This window comes from Ranitomeya variabilis, chromosome 7, assembly GCF_051348905.1.
Source record: "Ranitomeya variabilis isolate aRanVar5 chromosome 7, aRanVar5.hap1, whole genome shotgun sequence".
Taxonomy (NCBI): Eukaryota; Metazoa; Chordata; class Amphibia; order Anura; family Dendrobatidae; genus Ranitomeya; species Ranitomeya variabilis.
The window spans coordinates 56,962,062-56,982,280 of record NC_135238.1 but is presented as its reverse complement, the minus strand read 5'-3'; the positions used below and the strand labels follow the sequence as shown (position 1 = coordinate 56,982,280).

The window sequence follows — 20,219 nt, the reverse complement described above, 5'->3', positions numbered from 1 at the left end:
CTCAGCTAGTCTCACCTAGCATCTGTATGCCATGCCAGTGCTATGCACGTGTGCACTTCTCCCTCACCTAGCATCCGGATGACATGTGTATGAAATACGTATTCAATGCAGTTTTAACATCAGCTTTTACATACAGTAATTTTTTATAGCATTTAAAAGTAATTTTTGAACAAAGAAAACAAAACATATACAGAGATAGATAGAGGTCAGTGTGATATATATTTAGTGCAGTGCATTTTCAGTTTACTGTACACGTATCTAGGTAATAATTAAAGAATTAGAAGTAAAAAATGGAGTGGGATCCACCATGATTCTTAACCAGCTGAGGTACGGCCGACAGCTAGGGGCTGATGTTTATGCTCTGGGAAGGGAGTAATAAACAAGAAGCTTTCCAGGCTATTAATATCAGCTCACAGCTGTTTATTTAGCCTTTACTGGTTATTAACACGGGGTAACCACCTAAAAAAAAGGGGGGTCCCCCTACTTTTAATAAACAGCAGTTCTGTTAGAGGTAACAATATTAGGGTTGATGTCAGCTTTGTAATGTGATCTGACAGAACTTTCTCACGCAGCGAGAAGTGATGTCAGTGAGATGACCAGAGTTCATTGTCAATGAATTCCAGCCACCTTCCTGACATCGGCGCTCAGCACTGACGCTGCGTTCTCATGATCAGCTCAGTGTTTCCTGGTTGATGGGCAGAGTGGTGGTATTTTATGTCACCGCTCAGCAAAGCATCCAGATGTAGCCGAGTTGGGCTATTGATTATCAGCAGACAGTTGAGGATACCTTTGATTTACTTTTCTTTTGATAATAATAAATGGTTAAACAGGGTCGGGGAGTGTTTTTTTTCAATGAAAGTAATTTTCAATGTGTGTGTGTGTGTGTGTGTGTGTGTGTGTGTGTGTGTGTGTGTGTGTGTGTGTGTGTGTGTGTGTGTGTGTGTGTGCGCGCGCGCGCGGCCGCGCGCGCATGTGTTTTTTAACCTAAACTGACAAGGGTTAGTAATGGAGGTGGCTATAGAAGCCTCTTAATTACTAAACTCTGGGATTGATGTCAGCTGACATTACAAAGCTTACATCAACGCCAACACTATTACCCCACCCAACTTATTTCCGCACCAAGGCAAGTAGGAAGAGCTGAGGCTAAGCACCAGAATTGGCGCATCTAACGGATGAGGGCTGATATAATTAGTCTGAAAGGGTGCCAATATCCATGGCCCCTTCCTAAGCTATTAATATCAGCTTACAATAGTCTGCCTAGCCTTTAAGGATTATTCACATTAGGGAGATACCACGTAATTTTTATGCGGAACTCTCCCTTGTTAATAATCAGTAAAGGCTAAGTATACCGTTGTGAGCTTTATAATGTGATTTTAATAGCTTGGGAAGCTCCATGTTTACTACTTCCTTCCCAAACTATAACATCAGCCCCCAGCAGTCGCCTTTCCCTCAGCTGGTTAAGAATAATATAGGGAACCCCACGCTATATTTTCTTTTATTCTATCTATATCCATTCTGCATTCTGTTCTATTCTGATGGCTCACACTGTGAATTTACTGTACACTGCTAATGAAAGGTCGGGTTTCCCATGAGATGGGGGCATACAACTCAAACGGAACACGCATCATCCGAGTGCTGTGCAATTATTTTCTCACACCCATTGACTTTCATTGGTGAGTTTCGTCCATTTTACGCCGCCGTATGCAGATTGCTGCACATTTTTCCTCACCCCAATTCCAGGTGAGAAAAAAACCCGACGATGAGCACTGCCTCATTGACTAACATTGTAGGGAGAGCAATGCGAGGTTATCTTACATTGCACCCACTGAGTTTAAACCCTGATGTGAGCGAACCCTAACCCTCCCCATTTTCTCCAATAGTGGTTGCTCGTCGTACTGAACCAGCATATCCAAGAAAAAGAAGAACACAAAAATACTTCTTGGACCAGGCAGCCGTCCTCCCCGAGATTGGAGATCCGGATACAGAAATAAACTGCAGGCTGTACACAACGTAAGTCACCATTTGTACTGTACCTTCTGTGTAAGAGGGTTCATATACTTTTACATCTATGTATTAGGGGATAGAAAGGGTATATAGTCTGTTTATATCTTAAGTGTAAAATCTCACAGATCTTAATGCATTAATTGTCTACTCTAAATAGAGATGAGATTGAAGCATCACTCGGACTTATGGAACTAGCAAGACAATTTGAGGGAAAAAGAAAACCAGACCAGTGAGTTACACACAATGATGGCACCGGCCTCACTCTATAACTTCATCTTAACGTCTCATTTCTTGTCTGTTACATAGACTACCTGAGTAAGGCAGAAAACTTCACTTTTAATCATAAAAACATTAAATAATTCCAATAAATAACTACAATTAACGCACTGAAGTACAAGTTCTGATTCCACAATATCACTCAGGAGATGACTGATATGTACATGAACAAAATACATACAAACACCCGACGTCTCTTAAGCCCCATAAGTTGTATACATGAAAGCAAAAACTCTCCCTAAAAGGTCTCTGGGGCGCATGCTTTGTGCCAGACAAGGGTCAGGTTTTTTACGGTTTACTTGGATCTTTGTTTTTAATTACGGTACTTGTGAATAAACTAAATGTTAACGTTGGATGGATGTGCTGGGTTCCTTCCTCCCTCCTCCGCTAAAACCTCTCTAGTCTCCACGAGTTTCATCATCCCACTATTAGACAGACCATCAGGAGACAAACACTTATCAGAATACTTAAGAAGACCATCATGTAACTCCTACAATATTAGAAACCACCACAAAAAAAACTAAAAAATCCTAATGCGAATGTTTGTGTAGGAACTAGTATTAAAGCACCTAAAGTACAATAATCCTACAGGCGAGTATGTGGATGTCCACCGATAACTACCAGACTCACAAATAGATCCACAAGGCAGTTACGGACATACTAGAATATATCAATTATATCATTTGTATACTGAAATTCCTTACTCCTGCATAATATACCAGAGCTAAAGTAATAAAGTACAATTGATTCACTATTTTTGGACTAGTCTATTGTCGTTTCTACCTTGTCTATGATTCATGATGACAGGTCCGGTATAGTCTATTACAAACACACATGGGGTATATATATTTTTAGACGTGAATCTATTTATATGATGATCACTACAATGTGTTTTTGTTGTTTTTTATACCAGCGCTAAAGTCAAGATCACATTTAATCATTGCCCCTTATGCTGACAATTTATTGTCCCTGTGATCATTGCCTCCATAGTATATCGGACATCTCTGGACTGATAGTGTAACTATCCATATTATCTATCAGTCTCTCTATTTTCGTGGAGCATCCATATGCATCCTAAGACCATCACCTCATTTACGATGAGGTCCACTTTGCCCCATTGGTCGGAGCGTTCAATAATTATCCCTCACAGTAAGAATCATTGCACATGTCTCAGCTCTTATATAAATTTGGGATATGGTATTATCTGCCTTATCGGTCCGATCATTCAACGACAGCGCACAGTGAGGGTCCAGCTATCATCTATATTGTTAATGTCCCTCATTGTAAATTATTATCATTCACATTCAGAGTCCGGCATATATCGCACTAAATCGCGATCAGACTTCTCTGTAACAAGCATATTGTTATTAGCACATTTGCCGACTACCAGTTGTTTTAAGTTGGCACACAACAAGCAAGAGTGTAGGACGCTGAAGATGCTCCATGCATGCACTACGTATAATGAATAGTGCCGCCAACATGACGGTTATTTAAAGATCATGCCCATTCACTAACGTCAGACTCATGTCTGAATGTGATTGGCTGCCCCTGAGCCAAATGTACGCCTAACCCTAATGTATTCATTGTCTAATCTAAACAGAGATGAGACTGATGCCGCGCTCACAATCATGGAGATACCAAGACAATCCGAGGAGGACAGAACAACGGAGCAGTGAGTTACAATCAGTGATGGCGCCAGCCTCACACTATAACTATAACCTCATCTCAAGATCTTATCTCGTATCCATTACACATGTAGAAGGTCAGGATTATTTATTCATTCTTCAGGGCAGAAAAACCAAAAAAGAAGAAGGACTCAAGGAAGAGAGCCATTAAGAACAGCAAACCGCCCCCTCAAAAAAGAGCAAAAAAGAACTAATAGTGATAAGGTAACACAGAGCGCCGATGCCTTAATTTCCGTGTGGGAGAAGGGAGAGAATATGACTCTATAACAGCCCTTATAGACTGAAAATTTGGGAAAGTAGCCGTATGGAAATATTCATAGTATGAACATCAATATGAACAGAATGGGAATTTACAGGAGACCAAGTGATTGGGAAACACATATGAAAACAACATTACATATTCTAACAAAGGCCGACACTTCACAGTGGTCAGGAATGGTACAAAGAACATGAATATACGTCTGCAGGGAATGAGGATTTCACTAAACTTTGCTTTTCTTTTATGTTTTCTTGTTATAGGCGTTGGCTGACCCATAACATCACCAGCATTCAGCTATGACCACCAGCCAAGATTACCTAATTTAAAGGACTAGTTTTTTATTCTTATACATCCGTTATTTGTAGAAATAGTTAATGTTTGAGCATATAGTTTTATAGTTATAATTATTTTTATATTTTTAAATCTATTTATATTTTTGTAAGTTTATCATTTAATTTAAATAAGAGATAAATATTTTATACAAAAATTACTAATATACACCTGCCAGCATCATCTGTGCATAACATCCACCAGCCACTACCACCTAAGCCTAACATCAACCTGCCTTTACCATCGGTGCCTAACATCAGCCAGCCAACAACATCTGTGCCTAACATCCGCCAGCCAATAACATCTGTGCCTAACATCAAAGAGCCAATAACATCTGTGCCTAACATCCGCCAGCCAACATCTGTGCCTAACATCCGCCAGCCAATAACATCTGTGTCTAACATCTGCCAGCCAACAACATCTGTGCCTAACATCCGCCAGCCAATAACATCTGTGCCTAACATCCGCCAGCCAACAACATCTGTGCCTAACATCCGCCAGCCAACAACATCTGTGCCTAACATCCGCCAGCCAACAACATCTGTGCCTAACATCCGTCAGCCAACATCTGTGCCTAACATCCGCCAGCCAACAACATCTGTGCCTAACATCCGCCAGCCAATAACATCTGTGCTGCCTAACATCCACCAGCCAATAACATCTGTGCTGCCTAACATAACATCCGCCAGCCAACATCTGTGCCTAACATCCGCCAGCCAACAACATCTGCGCCTAACATCCGCCAGCCAATAACATCTGTGCTGCCTAAAATCCGCCAGCCAATAACATCTGTGCCTAACATCCGCCAGCCAACAACATCTGCGCCTAACATCCGCCAGCCAATAACATCTGTGCTGCCTAACATCCGCCAGCCAATAACATCTGTGCCTAACATCCGCCAGCCAATAACATCTGTGCCTAACATCCGCCAGCCAACAACATCTGCGCCTAACATCCGCCAGCCAACAACATCTGTGCTGCCTAACATCCGCCAGCCAATAACATCTGTGCCTAACATCCATCAGCCAATAACATCTGTGCCTAACATCAGCCAATAACATCTATGGCTAACAGAAACCTGCCAACCTTGTAAATAACATATATATTTGTATACACTGTAAATATTGTAAATAGGATATATATTTTTATATACTGTAAATATTGTAAATAAAATATATATATTTTTATACCAAAGCACTGGTTGTGGATTGTGTTCTTTATTCTTCTTCAAATTGTCTTATTTAAGAATATTCCTGCCGATCCCTACTGACGCTAATCTCTATTGTTGCTTCCCTGTGAGCTGCTCTCTGCACATCATTACCAATGCTCTTGCTCTCTGCTCCTGCCAGAGTTAAAGGGTATTTGCCATAAACAAAAATTGTTTTCAACAATCGAATAAAAAGTAAAGTATGAATAGTTTAATTTGAAATATATATATATATTTAATGGTATAAAATATGAAAAATAAGCTAAAAAGGTTGGATATATTCCACTTTTAAACAGAAGTGTCACCAACAAGATGGAGGAAATAGAATTACCATTGTTGAAAGAAAATGATGATATGGTGGGGATAATGGGGACATGGCTGGACGAGAGCTATGACGGGGCTGATTATTTACAGGAATATAGACTATAGACCGTACAAATAAGTGAGGGGGAGGGGAGTGTTTGTAATCAAGGTCAGAGAATGTAAAGACGCAGTAAAGGCGACTCAGTGATGACTCCCAGCGGTCCACAATGAGGACAATGAGGACAAAGCACCATATAAAGCCCCCACAGGCCGCCCCAGAGCATGAGAATCTCATTAATTGAAAACTGTAAACACAGATTAAACAATCACAAGATGGATTTTAGCCACCGAGGTATAATTTTAATCAGTATAACAGCGCTGACCTGACAGTGTCTGTAGTTTACTGAGCACAATCCTGAAGACTCTTTAAGCAATAGACCATTATCTGATAACAGCTTCTCCTTAAAAAGCAAATATTTGGTTTCTGGAGTTATACAGTAAATTCTCTAAAACAAATCCATTCATCGGGTCAAAAAGTTAGACATTTCAGAAGTAAAAAGGGTCTGAGAAATTTACATAAAAGTAGCGACTCTCCCTCCACAAGAGGGAAACTTTTGGTTCTTGTCATTACTTTATTTGTAAAGTGCATTTCATAATGAAATAGAAACAAGTATTAGACCACAGATGATCACAGGCGATATTTTTCTTAAATAAAGTGGGACTAGCAATCAACAAAGTAGAGATTTCCCTGTAACATGATGCAACCTTTGTAGGTTAACGGCAGATTTGCTATTTGAGATCTGAGCCAGGTAGAAAACCGCAGGTAGAAGATGTGCGCAGGCGCCGGGCCTCTCTGACCTTTCCGGCGCCTGCGCACTACAGTACTTTGCTCTGCCCTCAACAGGGCAGACAAAGTACGCCTGCGCCGGAGCCGCGGCGTAAATACCCGAAGAGGACGTCATGGAACGAAGATGGGAGGCGCCGGAGCGGACCGGAGACACCCATCCGACCGGACCGCAGCGGGACCGCCCCTGGGTGAGTATAATCTAACGTCTTTTTCTCCTCTTTCAGGTAACATCGGCGGCTTATCTACAGCATTACAGAATGCTGTAGATAAGCCCCTGATGCCGGTGAGCTTAGCTCATCAGTGATTTTGGGGGTGACAGGTTCCCTTTAACCTTTCCTTTTCAGCAGTTAAATGGCCGGTTTAATCCTAACGCTGAAAATATCCTTTTTTGGCCCTTTGCTCAGTTCTCTAACATTTACACTTAAAGATCATGACTTTTACCCTGAGCTCTCGTTTGCCAACAAAATTTTAAAAATATGTATTATATATACATCGTACGTCGCATCACTGGCAAGTGAAAATGGTGACTAAACTAAACCTCAACCTTTAAACGTATTCAGTTCCTTCAAGGAGTAGCATCAAATTTTGCTTAAATTTTCATCTCAAAATTTAGTATTTCATCAATTTATGATCTTGAGAATAAAGGGGCAGCAATGCTGATTTGGTGCTGTAACCATTTTATAGAATTTCCCAGCATTAAGGTGTCGCACCAAAACCTTGTGCAGAAGAACTTCAATAGAGCTGAACGGAATCGGTCCGACTGCATTTTTTTATATGCACAACAGGTGAAAATTGTTGGTACCCCTCGTTTAATGACAGAAAAACCCACAATGGTCACAGAAATAACTTGAATCTGAGAACTAATAATTAATAAACGACCTATGAAAATGAACAAATGAAAGTCAGACATTGCTTTTCAATGATGGTACCTTAACTTAATATTTTGTTGCACAACCTTTTGAGGCAATCACTGCAATCAAACGATTCCTGTAACTGTCAATGAGACTTCTGCTCCTCTCGACAGGTATTTTGGCCCACTCCTCAAGAGCAAACTGCTCCAGTTGTCTCATGTTTGAAGGCTGCTTTTTCCAGACAGCTTGTTTCAGCTCTTTCCAAAGATGCTCAATAGGATTTAGGTCAGGGCTCATAAAAGGCCATTTCAGAATAGTCCAATGTTTTCCTATTAGCCATTCTTGGGTGTTTTTAGCTGTGTGTTTTGGGTCATTATCCTGTTGCAAGACCTATGACTGAAACCAAGCTTTCTGACACTGGGCGGTACATTTCTCTCTAGAATCCCTTAATAGTCTAGAGATTTCATTGTACCCTACACAGATTCTAGACACCCTGTGCCAGATGCAGCAAAGCAGCCCCAGAACATAACAGAGCCTCCTCCATGTTTCACAGTAGGGACAGTGTTCTTTTCTTAATATGCCTCATTTTTCTGTCTGTGAACATAGAGCTGATGTGCCTTGCCAAAAAGTACAATTTTTGTCTCATCTGTCCATATGACATTCTACCGGAAGCTTTGTGACTTGTCAACATGTAGTTTGGCATATTCCAGTCTGGCTTTTTTATGATTTTTTTCAACAATGGTGTCTTCCTTGGTCGTCTCCTATGAAGTCCACTTTGGCTCATACAACGACGGATGGTGCGATCTGACACTGATGTTCCTTGAGCTTGAAGTTCACCTTTAATCTGTTTAGAAGTTTTTCTAGGCTCTTTTGTTACTATTCATATTATCCAACTCTTTGATTTCTTATCAATTTTCCTCCTGCGGCCACATCCAGGGAGGTTGGCTACAGTCCCATGGATCTTACATTTCTGAATAATATGTGCAACTGTAGTCACAGGAACACCATGCTGTATGGAGATGGTCTTATAACTTTTACCTTTAACATGTTTGTCTAAAATTTTCTTTCTAATCTCCTGAGACAACTCTTTCCTTCGCTTCCTCTGGTCCATGTTGAGTGTGACACACACCATGTCACCAAACAGCACAGTGAGTATCTGTAGCCCTATATACAGGCCACTCACTGATTCCAAGATTGTAGACACCTGTGTTGCTAGTTACTGGACACACCGAGATTTAACATGTCCCTTTTGTCACATTATTTTCAGGGATACCATCATTTCTGTCCAGGCCTATTTCATGAGTTTTACTATTTTTATTTTTTTTTTAATTCTGTGGAAGCATGGTTGAAAAGCAATGTCTGACTTTCATTTGATCGTTTTCATAGATCTTTTATTTATTATTACTTTTGTCAGATTCAAGTTATTTCAGTGACCATTGTGGGCTTTTCTGTCATTAAACGAGGGGTATCAACAATTTTGACCATGTGTGTACCTGCGAGCTGGGTGCCAGTGAGGGTTCCCGTTGCTGGAATAACGTTGCAGCCCCTTCATCCTCAGGATTGGTGGGGGACCAAGAAGTCTGATCACCCTGCTCAGAGGTGGTATGTTCTAGCCATAGGTCATCACTTTATGATGAATAAATACAAATAGTGCCCATGCTCGCCCATCTGCTCCATTCACATGGGGCTTTTCACTGCAGGAGTGACAGTGACCATCTGACTAATGGGCTGGCAAAATTTTAATAAAGGGGTTGTCATTAGTGATAATCGAATGTGGTTGGATAAGATGTTATCTGATCATGCTCGGGTGCTAACCGAGTGTCTTCGGCATGCTCGAAAAATATGCTCGAGTCCCCGCAGCTGCAAGTATAGCGGCTGTTTGACAGCCACAACATATGCAGGGATTCCTGTTTGTTAGGTAGCCGTGAGACATGCAGCAACAGGGACTGAAACATATTTTTCGAGCATGCCGAGAACACTCTGATAGTACCAGAGCACGTTCACTCATCACTAGTTCTCTCCCTTAGAGAACCCATGTAATATCATCATAGCACCTGGGGTTGTTCTCAGAGTTGGGCGATTTGACTGATCAAAGGTTACAATGGTGTGGGCTTCAAGCTACAATCAGCCTGAGAATCAGCATCAAAGAGAAGAGAAATATGTAAGAAAATTTAATGAGGCATGATAACGATTGTTCCCCATGATGAGAGAGAGTTAAAGGTAAGGTACCGCGTTTGTAGATCATTCATTAATGAATGTAATGTAGCATAACATGCTGTTATAACCAAGATTTGAATGCATGTAAAACAGATTTCGTGTGTTATACCAGTAGAAAGAAGGAACTGGCGGCTGACATCTTGGTTTCACAGCAGTAGCACGTCACTATCAGTGTCAGAATACGGCACCCCATGGACATAGGAGATAATAGACCGGCGCGGACCCTATCTTTAACATTGGAGAGGCGTTAGCAGTGAGCTGGGCACGCCTCTGTGGGCTGCACAACTCACTGCTGTAGGTGTGACTAGCAGCCATTTTACTATAGCCCAGTGCTATCTGCCCAGATACACTTGCTCTCTATCGCTGCAGGACAGAAACGCTGACTGGAGCCGGAGAGTGCGAGTGATTTATCTCCCTGCTCCTCTGTCTGTACTCCAAGCACTGCACGTTCTGAGCAGACATCCTCTGCTCCTCACACGCTGCCCTCCCTGGTGCTTTTGCTTCTATGTCTCCGCCTCCTCACACACAGTCCCGGTAAGCTGCATTCTCTCCCTCCTCTCCTCCCTGCATTCTCTCCCCGTGTCCTTCTCCCTCCTCTCACCCTGCATTCTCTGCCCCCCCCCGTGTCACTCTCCCCGCCCCCCCCCCCCTGTCGTTCTCTCCCCGTGTCGCTCTCCTTCCTCTCCTCCCTGCATTCTCTCCCCGTCTCTATGCGTGTGTGCAAGCATCGTCCGATGGGACTACAAGTCCCATCGGGCTATGCCTGCTACACTGACAGTGATTGACACATTAGCCAATGATGGGACAGTAGTAGTCCCTAATGTGTTGAATGAAAAAAAAAATACTCCATACATACTCACACACCACCTCCTCACCTCGCCCCCTATCTGTCGGAGTCCCACAAGGTTCAGTCCTTGGGCCCCTGCTCTTCTCCATTTACACCTTTGGCCTGGAACAGCTCATAGAATCTCATGGCTTTCAGTATCACCTCTATGCTGATGACACACAGATCTACATCTCTGGACCAGATATCACCTCCCTACTAACCAGAATCCCTCAATGTCTGTCCACTATTTCATCCTTCTTCTCCGCTAGATTTCTGAAACTTAACATGGACAAAACAGAATTCATCATCTTTCCCCCATCTCACGTGACCCCCCCAACGAACCTATCCATTACAGTAAATGGCTGCCCACTCTCCCCAGTCCCACAAGCTCGCTGCCTCGGGGTAATCCTTGACGCTGATCTCTCCTTCAAACCACATATCCAAGCCCTTTCCACTTCCTGCCGACTTCAACTCAAAAATATTGCACGAATCCGTTCATTCCTCAACCAAGAATCTGCAAAAACCCTAGTCCATGCCCTCATCATCTCTCGCCTTGACTACTGCAACCTTCTGCTCTGTGGCCTCCCCTCAAACACTCTCGCACCCCTCCAATCTATTCTAAACTCTGCTGCCCGACTAATCCACCTGTCCCCCCGCTATTCTCCGGCCTCTCCCCTCTGTCAATCCCTTCACTGGCTCCCCATTGCCCAGAGACTCCAGTACAAAACCCTAACCATGACGTACAAAGCCATCCACAACCTGTCTCCTCCTTACATCTGCGACCTCATCTCCCGGTACTTTCCTACACGCAACCTCCGATCCTCACAAGATCTCCTTCTCTACTCCCCTCTTATCTCCTCTTCCCACAATCGCATACAAGATTTCTCTCGCGTATCACCCCTACTCTGGAACCCTCTACCACAACACATCAGACTCTCGCCCACCATCGAAACCTTCAAAAAGAATCTGAAGACCCACCTCTTCCGACAAGCCTACAACCTGCAGTAACCACCGATCGACCAAACCGCTGCATGACCAGCTCTACCCTCACCTACTGTATTCTCACCCATCCCTTGTAGATTGTGAGCCCTCGCGGGCAGGGTCCTCTCTCCTACTGTACCAGTTATGACTTGTATTGTTCAAGATTATTGTACTTGTTATTATGTATACCCCTCCTCACTTGTAAAGCGCCATGGAATAAATGGCGCTATAACAATAAATAATAATAATAATAATAATAATACTCCATACATACTCCATACATACTCCATACATACTCCATACATCCATACATGCTACATACATCCATACATTCTACATACATACTGCATACATACATCCATACATGCTACATACATGCTACACACATGCTACATAGATACATACATCCATACATCCATACATGCTACATACATACATGCTACATACATACATCCATACATGCTACACACATGCTACACACATGCTACACACATACATGCTACATACATACTGCATACATGCTACACACATGCTACATCTATACATCCATACATGCTACATACATGCTACATCCATACATGCTACATACATGCTACATCCATACATCCATACATGCTACATACATGCTACATCCATACATGCTACATACATACATCCATACATTCTACATACATGCTGCATACATACATACAATACATACATATAGACATACAGTACATTAAACATAGATTACATACTCACCATTACTTGTCATTTTGATCCCCGAAGCCAGTGTCATCTGTAAAAAATGTGAAAAAAACAAACAACCAATATACTCCCTGTCCGCAGAAATCCACGAGTGTCCCACGACGATCTCCTGTGGAGAGCAGCAGCAACAGATAATGCAACTGCTCTCCAGGGGCTCAAGGAACACAATGAGGGCAGGAAGGTATCCTACCACCACTGTATTCCTCCGCCGCTGTAAAAAAAAAAGTCCCTAGTCTCACTTTATGGCATTGCTGGGTGAGACATTTTCCCAGGCAGCTTTTTGCCATAAAGTAAGACTTTGAACTTTAGTAACCTCAGTGATGCACTGCAGGAGCCATTGTCTCCTGTCAGTGTGTCACTGAGGGTCCTATAGAGCAGTGACATCACCCGATGTCACTGTTCTATAGGGGAGATCGTCGTGGGACCCTCGTTATTAATTGGACTACGGCAGACAGGTAGTATACGGTTTATTATTGCGCCATTTCTGGGGCGGCTGTGGACTGGTATTTGTAGCCGGGGGGGGGGGGGGGCAATATCCATGGCCCCTCTCTAGGCTATGAATATCAGCCCGCAGCTGTCTGCGTAGCCTTTCTGGCTATAAAATATAGGGGGACCCCACGTAATTTTTTTGTGGGGGGTCCCCCTAGTTTACTAGCCAGTAAAGGCTATGCAGACAGCTGCGGGCTGATATTCATAGCAGGCTACAGATATTGGCCCCCGGCCGTCGGCTTTCCCCCTCTGGCGCAGAAAATTGCACGGGAGCCCACTCCGTTTTTTTTCTTTTTTTTTTTAATTCAACGCTCATAAAGGCCTCTTTCACACTTGCGTCGGTATGGGTCCGTCGCTATGCATCGGGCCGACGTACCGACGCACGTTGTGAAATTTGTGCCCGACGTGGGCAGCGGACGCAGTTTTTCAACACATCCGCTGCCCATTCTGAAGTCTGGAAGGAGGGGGCGGAGTTTTGGCCGCGCATGCGCGGTAGAAAATGGCGGACGCGATTGACAAAAAAGTTCACTTGAACATTTTTTCGTGCCGACGGTCCGCCAAAACACGACGGATCCCTTGCACGACGGACGCGACGTGTGGCCATCCGTCACTAATACAAGTCTATGGGTAAAAAACACATCCTGCGAGCACATTTGCAGGATCCGTTTTTCCGCCGGATACGTTTTTTTCCGCCGGATCCGTTTTTTTTCCGCCGGATCCGTTTTTCGGCCAGATCCGTTTTTTTCCGCCGGATCCTTTTTTTCAACCGGATCCGGTTTTTTTCAACCGGATCCGTTTTTCCCGCCGGATCCTTTTTTTCATCCGGATCCGTTTTTCCCCGCCGGATCCGTTTTTTCCCCACCGGATCCTTTTTTTCAACCGGATCCGTTTTTCCCGCCGGATCCGTTTTTTTATCTGATGCTGCTGCTTTCCACGGGAGATCGTCGTGGGACACTCGTGGATTTCTGCGGACAGGTAGTATATTGGTTGTTTGTTTTTTTCATATTTTTTTACAGATGACACTGGCTTCGGGGAACAAAGTGACAAGTAACGGTGAGTATGTAATCTATGTTTAATGTACTGTATATCTATATGTATGTCATGTATGTAATGTATGAATGTACTGTATGTAGCATGTATGTAGTATGTATGTATGTATGGAGTATGAATGTAGTATGTATGGAGTATGAATGTAGTATGTATGTATGTAGCATGTATGGAGTATGTATGGAGTATTTTTTTTTATATTCAACACATTAGCCGGATGATGGGACTACTACTGTCCCATCATTGGCTAATGTGTCAATCACTGTCAGTCTAGCAGGCATCGTCCGATGGGCCTTGTAATCCCATCGGACGATGCCTGCACAGACACAAAGACCCCCGGCAGGCCGTACAGACCCCGGAGACGCCGTACAGACCCCCCGGAGAGGCTGTACAGATCCTCCGGCAGGCAGTACAGAACCCCCCGGCAGGCACGCTCACACAGGGTTAATGCTGGCGGTAACGGACCGCGTAATGCCGTGTTTGACGCACTCCATAACCGCTGCTATTAACCCTGTGTGTCCCCAACTTTTTACTATTGATGCTGCCTATGCGACATCAATAGTAAAAAAAAAAAATTAAAAATAATTTAAAAAAAAACATGCTATGTTCACCCTCCGTCGTCGCGTCCTCTCCTCGGCAGTGCAAGCGGCAGGCTCTAGTGCCAAGGATGGTATGCGAGAAGGACCTTCCATGACGTCACGGTCATGTGACCGCTCAGTCATGACAGGTCCTGCGCGCATCCAACCCTGGGACAGGAAGCTGCCGCGTGCACCGCACACAGGCGACAGGACTACAAGGGCTCCCTAGGAAGGTGAGTATATGTTTAGTTTTTATTTTAACTCTTTTTTAACCTGTTACATACGTGTCTGGGCAATATACTACGTGTCTGGGCAATATACTACGTGTCTGGGCAATATACTACGTGACTGGGCAATATACTACGTGTCTGGGCAATATACTACGTGACTGGGCAATATACTACGTGGCTGGGCAATATACTACGTGGCTGGGCAATATACTACGTGACTGGGCAATATACTACATGGCTGGGCAATATACTACGTGGCTGGGCAATATACTACGTGGCTGGGCAATATACTACGTGGCTGGGCAATATACTACGTGGCTGGGCAATATACTACGTGGCTGGGCAATATACTACAAGGACATGCATATTCTAGAATACCCGATGCATTAGAATCGGGCCACCATCTAGTACCATATATGTATATATGCCATGGATGAGGCCACAGTAAAGTGTATCTTTTTTTGGGACAGAAGGTAACTCACAGGTCATTGCAGTTGATGACGATGATCATACAATTTGTCATTCCTCCTACACAGTCACATACCAGGGAGGAAGCCACTCAAGCCAGTGTAATATTGCACCTTTATTTGGGTCACATGGTAACACATGTATTTATCTACAGTCCACAGACTCCACTCTCCCTCTCTGCCGTCTGCTCCTCCCACAGGAGTCACAGTCCCACTTCACTGGCTGAATCTGAGAAGCTGCCAGGCCCAGACAAGAAAGAAAAAAAAATAACACTGGGCTCACTCAGGCTGCAGAGCCGACTCCTTTCATTCACAGCAGGGAGCCGGCTCTTTGTGTTGGCTCGTTCACGAACGACACATCACTAAAGGTACCTTCACACTAAGCGACGCTGCAGCGATAGCGACAACGATGCCGATCGCTGCAGCGTCGCTGTTTGGACGCTGGAGAGCTGTCACACAGACCGCTCTCCAGCGACCAACGATGCCGAGGTCCCCGGGTAACCAGGGTAAACATCGGGTTGCTAAGCGCAGGGCCGCGCTTAGTAACCCGATGTTTACCCTGGTTACCAGCGTAAAAGTAAAAATAACAAACAGTACATACTCACCTGCGCGTCCCCTGGCGTCCCCTTCCTGTACTGTGTGAGCGCCGGCCCTAACAGCAGAGCGGTGACGTCACCGCTGTGCTTTTACTTTCACTTTAGGGCCGGTGCTCAGTCAGAGCAGGAAGCGGACGGCAGGGGACGCGCAGGTGAGTATGTAGTGTTTGTTTTTTTTACTTTTACGCTGGTAACCAGGGTAAACATCGGGTTACTAAGCGCGGCCCTGCGCTTAGTAACCCGATATTTACCCTGGTTACCAGCGTAAAACATCGCTGGTATCGTTGCTTTTGGTGTCAAACCTGACGATACACGCCGATCTGACGACCAAATAAAGTTCTGAACTTTCTTCAACGACCAGCGATATCACAGCAGGATCCTGATCGCTGCTGCGTGTCAAACTAAACGATATCGCTAGCCAGGACGCTGCAACGTCACGGATCGTTGTCGTTCTCGTTGTAAAGTCGTTTCGTGTGAAGGTACCTTAATACACACACCACTTGTGTGATAGCAGATCACAGGTCAGTCACACACAAAATGGCTCTGCCCTGTGATGCTGCTCTTCATTCTGCCCCAGGGATATTACACCACCCAAAAGGGGAGGGAAATGCTTATGTCAGCAGGTACTGCCCCAATTTTCCAGCTAACAGTAAAGCTGGTAAGTCTTACTATAGCTGCTTGAGGTCTAAAACGGAAAATGCTCCCCCTAGTGGTAAATATATATATTTGTAAGAAAATATATAATATTTTTCATATAGAAATATTTGCAAACAGTGCAAACATTGCATTAGTACATTTTATTTACTATTTTAAGCTTAATTTCATAAAAAAAAAAAAATTCAAGAAAACTGGTGGCGCCTTCCCTTTAAAGGCCACTACGGAAAAATACAATGATTTCTCAAATAATGAATGCACGTCCCTGACCACAAGTCTGATTTATTCCGTGGATGTCCTGAGGTGCAATCCAGGAATACCAATATCACTAAAGATCTACAGTTCGGCGATATATGGTCAATTCTCTGCTAGTATCAGGAGTACGGGTAGAGTCAATCATATTAATCTGTGCAGAAGAACAAAATCTCAGCTGCCACCAAGAGGATGTCAATGGTAATGTATTTGCTGAAAGTAGAAGTTTTGCAGTGCAAACTAATGTACAAATATTGCTATAAGCCAAGTATTAGAAATGCTGAGACTTCTGCCCAGTACAGCCATGTGTTAATCTCGGAGCAATTAAGTGGTAGACACTGTCCTGAACAGATCAGTCATTATCTCCGTGGCCTGAAACCCTTTTGAAATGTGCTGGATCCGTTCCCTGGCTGAAGTCTCCTACCTTGCCAAAGCTTGGATTTTCGCTGCATGTCGCTCCTCCTGTTCTGCCACTTTCCTCCTCAGGTTGTCAATTTCCAGCCTGAGTGCTGAAGAATGTTCCATCTCCGAGTCAAGCAGGTTTCTCAGTGATCTGGAAAAAGAGAAAACCATCTGCCACATCTTGCAAAAAAAGCTGCTTTTCCTCCAAAATAAACGAGAGAGGAAAGAAAAAAAAAAGTAGTTGTAACTTGCCCAATCCCCCAAAAACTTACTTTTTCTTGGTATCAGAAAATATTTCTTAATTTCTGAACTAAACCAAACATTTGTAACCAGTTGTAAAATGCAAAAAAAGCAAACTTTGCAAAACTATCTTATCGATTTGTGCATACAACTCCTAGACAGAATTATATTTCCAGTTAGAGACTACCATTAAAGGCAATCTGTCAGTAGGATCAACCCTCCTAATTACTTTATATATGGGCATGTGGGTCATAGAAAATTGAATAAAATGATACCTTCATATCTGTGATGCGATGACTTATTCCAGAGAAAACCACATTATTCTTAATATTTAAATTAGATGTTAGGATCTATGGGCCGGACATAGATCTGTATGAGAACCTGCCTCCAGAGCTTATTATAAATGACAGGGAGCATTACCAGTGTGAGACATGTAATGACTAACAGTCTGCTCTGTATGTCTCACTCTGGTAATGCCTCCTTTCATTTATAACAATCTCTGGAAGCAAATTCTCTGGGAGATCTATGTCTGGCACATAGATCCTAACAGCTCATTTGCATATTAAGCCTCTTTGCTGAAGTCACACAGAACAGAGTCTGTCAGTCAAGGAGACACTAGGCAGGGGATAGAGCTGGAGTGACAGAGGCTTCAGATGTACCATAGTAATTATATCAATATAAACATTGAATTCTTAGTAATGGAGGAATGAACCGGCCATACAAATGTATTGTTGTACTTGTCATTAAAAGAGCTACAAGCGCATAGAAATAGTTTTAGGATTGAAATCCTGACAGATTCCCTTTAAAACCATAAACTTTAATATTAAGAAAGATTTTGACATTTTCCACACGAAAAAAAAAAGAAAACGACAATGAATAGAACATCGCTAAACTGACACAAACTGATCATTTCAGCTACCCAATAGGTTCTTAAACTGGTTAGTGACATTCTGGTTTCTACTCCTTCTGTAATTGAGGTAAAAAAAAAAGGAATGTCAAATGCAAGTGTGAACCAAGCCCAAGAGATACGACAAAAAGATGGGCCTGCTGGATGGAGGATCCTCTAGAACAGTGTTCCCCAACTCCGGTCCTCAAGAGCCACCAACAGGTCATGTTTTGAGGATTTCCTTAGTATTGCACAGGTGATTGATTGCTTGCCTGTCCAGGTGATGCAATTATCACGTGTGTAATACTAAAGAAATCCTGAAAACATGACCTGTTGGTGGCTCTTGAGGACCAGAGTTGGGGAACACTGCTCTAGAACTCTACATCCCTTATTTCTTATACATGTTCTATCCTTCTTTTTCTCTAAACTGTTGATCATAGAACAACACAGATCTTTGATATTATTAATAGTGATGAGCGAACGTGCTTGGATAAGGTGTTATATCTGAGCATGCGTGGTCGAAAAATATGTTCAGAGTCCCAGCGGCAGCATGTCTCTCGGCTGTTCGACAGCCACAACACATGTAGAGATGGCCCGTTTGTTAGGTAATCCGTGTGTTGTGGCTGTTGAACAGCCGTAAGACATGCAGCCGTGGGATCCGAACATATTTTTCGAGCACGCTGTAGACACTCCGTTAGCACACGAGCAAGGATAACACCTTATCCCAGCACCTTCACTCATCGCTAAAGATTAATTCTGAATCTTTTTTGGTCTGGTTAAATTTATAATTTAAAAAAAAACAAAAAAAACAAGTTTGGGTGCTGAGAACCAGAAGCGTCTTGCACCCAACTCAGCCATTATAATAGGAAGGAACTACAGCAAAACCTCCAGACATAATTCAGCAATTCCCTAGGAGCTCAATCACAGAGAACTGCTGCTCTCCTCAAAAAAAAGTCCATAAATTCCCGCTCTCACCCCTCTAACCTTTGGCCAATGTGTTATCTTATATTTAAACCCTGAGACCAGATGACTCCCACCCCAACGCTCTGCCCGAAACCAGCCTGACTCTCTAGGGGTGAGCAGGTACAAAAGGTGAAAGCAGTGACTTTTCATCAAGACCGCACCGAACATTAACAATGCTAATCAGGACCTACGCATTTTGCTCTTCAAGTTCATCCTTCCTGTTCATCATGAGAACAACAGCTTGGCGGAGTTCACCTAAAGGAATACAACAAACGGCATTTGTAGAAAGATGTTTACTCCAGTATATGATGGACATTTCATTAGTGGGGAGAAAAACAAAGTTTACAGCAGACAACGCATTTCGGGCCTGAGTGCAGCTAATGAATTCATTGTGTGTTCATATGTAAATCGAGCGTTCGCGTCACTGAATAATCCGATTTCCAATTATAGGCTTCATTTCTAATATCCTATGTCATATCATGAAAATCCTATTCCTGGCTTCGATTTTACTGAAAAGTTAAAAATAATCAGTTCTCATGGCACTCGATTCCTGACTCTGTGCCAGCCTGTGCTATGTGAAGCTATGCTAAAACAAACCTGTTTCTTCTTTTCCTCGCCTGTCATCGAGCTCTCAGAATAAAACACGGTGCTCATCTGTATAATAAAGGAACAGGAAGCCGCCTTCCTAAATAGAGCCATTTACAGACACACAACTTTATTTATCGCAACACCTCCGATAGGTTTAATACGAGGTATCAGACTAGTGGCAGGCAAATCCAATTACTTTCTAAGGATCGGGGGATTTGTACAAGGCTGGCAATTCTCCTTTAATATGTGCAGCAGTCAAACATCTGTGGCTTTGTGACATATGAATTCTCATTA

At 43.2% G+C, this 20,219-nt stretch overlaps 1 protein-coding gene across 2 annotated transcripts in view; it reads right to left on the bottom strand.

The window, feature by feature from the left end:
• Nucleotides 1-20,219, bottom strand: part of SNX29 (sorting nexin 29) — a 565,512-nt gene that overhangs the window by 427,226 nt on the left and 118,067 nt on the right. For both annotated transcript variants that reach the window (XM_077275156.1, XM_077275157.1), the window contains exons 12-13: nucleotides 19,529-19,592; nucleotides 17,271-17,399 (exon numbers count right to left, since the gene is read on the bottom strand). In XM_077275156.1, coding sequence (XP_077131271.1) covers nucleotides 17,271-17,399; nucleotides 19,529-19,592 — 193 coding nt within the window. The remainder of the gene's footprint in view (nucleotides 1-17,270; nucleotides 17,400-19,528; nucleotides 19,593-20,219) is intronic.